General features: G+C 37.7%; 1 protein-coding gene across 1 annotated transcript in view; it reads left to right on the forward strand.

The window, feature by feature from the left end:
- Nucleotides 1-7370, forward strand: part of ptprq (protein tyrosine phosphatase receptor type Q) — a 45977-nt gene that overhangs the window by 17574 nt on the left and 21033 nt on the right. Inside the window, exons 12-18 of the mRNA XM_016509219.1 lie at nucleotides 897-1057; nucleotides 1156-1558; nucleotides 2504-2665; nucleotides 2752-2931; nucleotides 3466-3573; nucleotides 3661-3942; nucleotides 5223-5504. Coding sequence (XP_016364705.1) covers nucleotides 897-1057; nucleotides 1156-1558; nucleotides 2504-2665; nucleotides 2752-2931; nucleotides 3466-3573; nucleotides 3661-3942; nucleotides 5223-5504 — 1578 coding nt within the window. The remainder of the gene's footprint in view (nucleotides 1-896; nucleotides 1058-1155; nucleotides 1559-2503; nucleotides 2666-2751; nucleotides 2932-3465; nucleotides 3574-3660; nucleotides 3943-5222; nucleotides 5505-7370) is intronic.

The raw sequence follows: 7370 nt of genomic DNA on the forward strand, positions 1-7370 counted from the left end.
TGAGGCAAACACACATGCTAAAATAACAACAAGTTACTGACACATAGTAAGAAATAGTTTATAAAAACCTGAAACAGAAGTGGAAATTATATATCTATGCTAGTAACTAGTTAAACATGCTAACAACATGCTAATCATGTTAGAAACGTGCTAGCAACATGCAAATAACAAGTTAAACATGTTAACAACATGCTAATAATGCTAGAAACGTGCTAGCAACATGCTAGTAAGTTTCTAATCATGCTAATAACTTGCTAGTAACATACTAATCATGCTAGAAACGTGCTAGCAACATGCTAGTAACTTGCTAATCATGCTAGTAACATGCTAATCATGCTAGAAACATAACAACACGTTAGTAACATGCTAATAACATGCTAGTCACTTGTTAATAATGCTAACAACATGCTAGTAACATGCTAACCATGCTAGTAACATGCTAGTCACTTTGCTAGTCATGCTAATAACATGCTAGTCACTTGTTAATCATGCTAGCAGCATGCTAGTAACATGCTAATCATGCTAGAAACATACTAGTCACTTGCTAATCATGTTAGCAACATGCTAGTCACTTGCTAGACATGCTAATAACATGCTAGTTACTTGTTAATCATGCCAACAATATGCTAGTAACAGGCCAATCATGTTAAAAACATGCTAATCATGCTAGAAACATGTTATCAACATCTATATAATCTATTTAAATTTTCAAACTTCAGGCTTTTAGAACTGCTTTAAACTTTCAGGCTAGGCTTTCTCAAGCCAACCTAAAGTTTGTCTTGACGAACTTTTTTATCTAGTTTAAAGTCATCTTGCGGGCCTCTTGGAACTGTGCTAAGGCCCCTGGTTAAGTTTATTGTTAACTGTATGTGTGTGTGCATTTATTTCCCCGTTAGCCCCAAGTGCTGTGTCTCATCTGACAGCAGAGGCTGTGGATTCCACGTCTGTCCGTCTGTCCTGGAGACCCCCGAGCCGACCGAACGGACTAATCACACACTATCGGATACTAGTGTTATACCGCAGTACTCTTGTACAGGACATCACCCTGCGAGGACAGGTAAAACACACTAAACTCCACAAACACACACACACACACACACACAATCACTGTATTGTGTTTAGTTTAGCTTTACTGATATGTCGTTGTGTTTACAGAATGCTCCACTTCGTCGTAATGCGAGGTCACTTGACATCACTACGTCATCTGCATTCATTCTCACCTCACACGGAGCGTTTCCCGCTTTGGGTCGTGATTTTACCAGCACTGATATGGAACTGACCTCTGACCTTCCTCTGACCCCGAGCACCCCCCACACACCTCCACCCTGGCTCACAGTGACCCACGACAGAACTGATGTATCTGTTGAAGCTGAGACTGAGGCTGTGACTGAGGAACCTTTGACTGAACTGTCAGCTGTCACTCAAGGAACTGACCAACCACCATTGGTTAACTTAAGCCCCTCCCAGCCCCGTCGCTCCACTAGGGCAGTGGCCACAGACTCCACCCAGCAGCAGACGAACCCCTCTACAAGAGCTGCCACCACTATTGGAATAGAGGGTAAATAACTGTTGTGGTGACTTGGATGCTAATATTACTGTTAAAAGCACAACCAAAATAACAACTCATAATAAGCCATTTATATTAGGTATCCGTAAGTATAAATATTATTTAAAATCTCCATAGATAAAATAATTTTTTTAGCAACATGAATAAACCTGTCAAGACAGACCTACTTTACTCTGTGTTCATTTAGAATGATTTATAAACTATTATAGTGTGGATTAATATTTTGAATTAGCTTTTTTATTAGTTTTTATTTTCAGTTTTCATTTTAATTTTAGTTCAAATAGTAATTTTGTTATGCACTCTCATAATTTATTTTAGTTTAATTTTAGTTTCCAGTTTTTTCAGCTGCTGTTTTTTTTGTTTTATGTATTTTATTTTTCCAAATTTGTTTCAATTACCAAATTTTTTTTTCATGGTTACAAATTTGTTAATAACAACACTGACTGAAGTATAGACAAGACACTTCATTTTTTAAAAATTGTGTGGTTTTTTTTCCCCTGCTTATTTTCCACCAATCAGAGAAGTCACTGTAACCATGAAAACTGGTTGAAATTGGTGAAAAGAGCAGTTGTGACCTGTATTTTGTTTTAATAGATTTTTATATAAAATATTTTATATTTATATAATTTTATTTTTTTATTTACATTTTATATAAAATATAAGTATTTTATATAAATCTGAATTTTTGTATTAATTTATTTAAATAAGTATGCTATACTTTGTCCTTACAGTAGTCCATGACTTATAGTAAATAGTTTTATATTGTACCATCATTTTTTTTTTATTTGATCACTTTTGGAAAGTTTGTAATGTTGCTGTGCTAGTTCATGTGCTTCCAAAAATTCTTTATTGAGGAATTGTTTAAAATCCCAATGGAGAAAATTATTGGGAAAATTGCTTTCTGTTTTCTGATTGGTTGTGCTTTTTGATTGACAGTCCTACCTGCCACTGAGGAGACAGCAGACCTGTCGTCTGATCACATCATGTATGTGGTTAGAAGACTGAGTCCTTTCACCGAGTATACATTTAGGGTGACGGCAAAAAACATCATTGGAGAAGGGCCTTCCACAGAAGTTACAGTGAAAACAACTGAACAAGGTACAATACATTCAGACTTCTGAGTTGAAGTACAGTAGTTATAACATACAACCACTGTATAAAGTAACCCCAGTCTTTCCCCACAGTGCCCAGCTCTGTTCAGAATGTGTCCTATCAGAACCTGACCTCCACCTCCATCCGTGTTACTTGGGAGCCACCACTGAACCCTAACGGCAAGATAACTCACTACACTGTATATGCACAAAATCTCCTCACAAACCAGCAATTACGACAGATGGCGGACACCACCACTGAAGTGCTCACAGGTAACACCCTATAATAAAGGATCATGTGACACTGAAGACTGGAGTAATGATGCTGAAAATTCAGCTTTGCATCCTAGGAATAATCTACATTTTAAAATCTAGTACATTAGAAAATAGTTATTTAAAATTTTAATAATATATCACAATGTTATTGCTTTAACTGCATGTTTGATCAAATAAATGCAGCCTTTGTAAGCACAAAAAACTTCTTTCAAAAACATTAAAAAATCATTCCGACCCCAAGCTTTTGAACAGTAGTGTACATCTGGTGTACATTCGGCCACTGATGCCACACTTTCTAGGACACCTTGAAGAGAACCGACTTAACACATCCACTAAAAATCACCAAGATTGAGCAAAAATAATAAAAAATGGTGAATTTCCAAGAAAACACCCTTGCATTTGTTTGCAGATTCATCCTGCTTGGATATTTTACATCTAATGCAATGACGTTTAGACATTTCTAGGTGTGACCCAGGTGTTCAAATAGTTTTTGAGGCCACCGTATAACACTATATATGCTCATATCCACAGGTCTGGACAAGTACAGCAGTTATAAGGTACGTGTGGCCGCTTCCACCGCCGTGGGGGAAAGTCCACTGACCGATGAAGACTACATCTTCGTTATGACACTAGAGGATGGTATTGAGCCAGTTATGTTTCATATACATACAGAAGCCCCCTTAAACACTTTGGAAATCTCTTAGCATGCTTCCATCTGCCTTTTAGAGCCGGATTCACCCCCACGGGATCTGGCCGTAGTGAAAACCACCTCCTCCACCGCTACTCTCACCTGGTCTCCACCAGAGAAACCCAACGGCATCATCCACCTGTATGAGGTCTCCTACACCAATGGCACATACAGCAACACAGTCAACAGCACATCGCCCAGTGCCACACTGCGCTACCTGAAGCCATACACACACTACAATGTGACTGTCCATGCGTTTACGCTACACGGACATGGGAACCAGATTTCTGATACTCTACAGATGCTGTCGGGGGAGGATGGTGAGTCATTGTGTGTGTGTGTGTGTGTTCATGTTTAATTGAAAAACTAGAAGAGGCATAAAACTTTAATCCAATCTCATCCTGAAATCCCACACTCTTTCCCTTTCAAAGGGTACCTACAGTTAAGGCACATTCACACATACAGCGATTAAAGTCTTGGTGCTGTTTGATTTCTAGTAGACATTCCCACTCCAACTCTATCAAGCATAAAATTATGTGAACTCTAGTGTCTTTACGCCAGTAGCTATTCGCGCATCGCATCTCTACTTCAATTTGCATGAAGTGGAATGTAAATCACCAACTCTCATTAATAAAGATGAATGACTTTCAGACACTTTGTTGCAGCAAACATACTTTTAATCAGCAAGAACACATTAAATTGATCAAAAGTGACAGTAAGACTTTTAGAATGTTACAAAAGCTTTCTATTTCAAATAAATTCTGTTCTTTTGAACATTCTTTTCATCAAAGAATTCTAAAAAAGTATCACAGTTTGCAAAAAAAATATTAAGCAACATTGATAATAATGAGAAATATTCTTGAGCACCAAATCAGCATACTAGAATGATTTCTGTAGGATCATGTGACACTGAAGACTGGAGAAATGGCTGAGGAAAATTCAGCGTTGCATCACAGAAATAAATGTAATGTTAAAATAGATTCCAATAGAAAATAGCTATTTTAAATTTGAATAATATTTCACATTATTCCTGTTTTTACTATATTTTTGATCAAATAAATGCAGCCTTGGTGAGCATAGCTTCTTTCAGAATCAGTAAAAAGTTTTACCGACCCCAAACTTCTGAATGTTAGTGTATGAATACACCTTCATTCATAAAAGCCCACTTCCTAGCACACCTGCTCTGACATATTGAGCCATGGTGCTTATGCAGGTGATTTACAGTAAGTTTAAATCTTAGTCATTTCCTCTTCTTCTCCCCTGTCCTCTTTATACTGTTCATTATGTTGAAAAAACTCCATAGAACAGGCCAAAAAGGGAGCGTGGCCTAGTGATTAGTGCATGAGCTCCAGCATGTTGAGTTATGGTACTCATGTTTCCTTCTTTTTATTATTTTAGCATATTGAGCTGCTTATGTGGGAAATGCAGATTCTAATCTCATTCCCCCTCTCTACCTTCTGTTTAAAAAAAGATTAATTAATTAAAAAGCCCACTTCATGTTCTAATATTATTTATCACATGCGTGAGAGGACTCTTTTATTGAATATGAGCAATTTGCAGGCTGCTATATCTTAATGTGCAGTTTAATTGTTTGTTGCAGTGCCTGGCAGCCCACCTTACGATTTGACCTATGAGAACATCGGATCCAGTGAGGTGAATGTGTCATGGTCACCCCCGATTCTCGCAAATGGCATCATCTTGTTCTACAACGTAGAATACTGGAATGCCACACACAGTCTGAACCAAACCACACACGTGCCTTATGTCACCCTGTCCAACCTGCGAAAGTATGCGCGCTACCGTATCAGCATACAGGCCGCCACACTGGTCGGCTTGGGAAACCACACGAGTGAGATCCTGAACATCACCACACTGGAGGACGGTGAGTGTTCGGTTTTAACAAACGGACCTTGTGGTGTTTAATGAAGCTGTTTTTACTTTTTAGGTTCAGTCTTCATGGTGAATTTATCAGGATCTGGCTAAAGATGCAGAAAGTACTGTATTAAGGTCACACTTAAACATTTCTTCTTTTTACGGATTTTCAGAGGTCTGCGCGCAGGAAATGAAAGTGTTTTATTATTTTTAACTATTTTTATTTCTCCCACAGGACATTTCTGAAAGCAATCTGGGAGTTTTTTTTTTTACAGTGTTATGGATCAATTTTGCCTTTAAACCAAGTTTCATCTTTCTACCTCAGGAGACAGAACCTACCGACAATGTCTGTGTTTGTTTCTCTGTGTTTGGTTGGTTAGTTTTTCCATTAGCAGCTGTCAGAATGGACAAATGTGGATGCCGTTCCTGGCATGGGAGACATTCTCTTACATTTACTAACTCAAATCACTGTCTTGTTCGAAGAGTAAAGTCCTTTTCCACAGTTTTGGGTCTATAATAGCTGTTTTTCCTAAACGACAGTACCCAGTTCCCCTCCAAAATTCCTAATCGCCAGGAAATTGTCTGATACTGAGGTAGAGTTGTCCTGGAAACCTCCAGAGGAGGCCAACTCTGAGATTTTATACTACATAGTGAGAGTGTGGTAAGTAAAGATGATTTAAAATCAGTTTTTACCAAAGACCTGGCTATTGTCGTACAAGATTGAAACTAACATTTGTGTGCGTGTATTAGGAATCTGAGCTCTGAGTTTGTCACCAATGTGACGGAAACGTCAGTGGTGGTGAGTGTGGATGGATTGGGTCAATATAATGCCTCCGTGAGCAGCTGGACTCGACTCGGAGATGGAGGAATGTTGATTTACATCACGTTCAGTACCATAGAATCAGGTGAACACAAACACATTCTGTCATCATAAGCATGTTTCTAATGTTAAGGCACATATGCCTCATTTTGGCCAAACATTATAGCAGCATAACAAGTATCCTAGAATAAACTGTGAAATCGTTTGGAGATGACGGAAATATCAGATTTAAATACATACATTACATTATAGTAATAAATGACATCTTAAAATATTTTTAAAAAATCTGAAATTGTGATCAACTGCTCATATTAATGCAACCTTGGTGAGCATAAGAGACTTCTTTCAAAATCTTACCGACGCCAAAATTTTGAAAGATTGAAAGCGTATAGAAGCGTTAGAAAATAACAGAACATTTAACTTCTTTCAGGATGTTTCAATTCAGTCAGTTATAAGGTTTAGTTTCATTTAGCCTAGAGAGTCAGGCAGCTCACTAAATTTTGAAAAAGAACCACAATATCATGAAACAGCATTGCCATCATAGTCATAAAGATAAATGCTTTCTCTGTTTTGCAGCCCCCTCTGACCCTCCACAGAATGTATCATACACACTCCTCACCACCACTACAGTACGTCTCAGCTGGAGTCCTCCAAACCAACCCAACGGCATCATCCAATACTATACCATCTACTACACAGACAATACAAAAAACAACACACAGTATACGCAGGTATATACACTCACACAGATGAGTATTGATCTTTTTAAAGACACTACATTTACATTTACATTTAGTCATTTAGCAGACGCTTTTATCCAAAGCGACTTACAAATGAGGACAATGGAAGCAATCAAAATCAACAAAAGAGCAATGATATACAAGTGCTATAACAAGTCTCAGTTAGCTGAACGCAGTACACGTAGCAAGGGTTTTTAAATAATATAAATAAAAAGAAAACAGATAGAATAGAAAAAGAATAGAGCAAGCTAGTGTTAGAGGTCTTTTTTGCTTTTTTTGCTTGTAGCCTATAATAAATAAAAAGAAAACAAATAGA

Source organism: Sinocyclocheilus rhinocerous, unplaced genomic scaffold (genome assembly GCF_001515625.1).
Source record: "Sinocyclocheilus rhinocerous isolate Xijiao unplaced genomic scaffold, SAMN03320098_v1.1 scaffold834, whole genome shotgun sequence".
Classification (NCBI taxonomy): Eukaryota; Metazoa; Chordata; class Actinopteri; order Cypriniformes; family Cyprinidae; genus Sinocyclocheilus; species Sinocyclocheilus rhinocerous.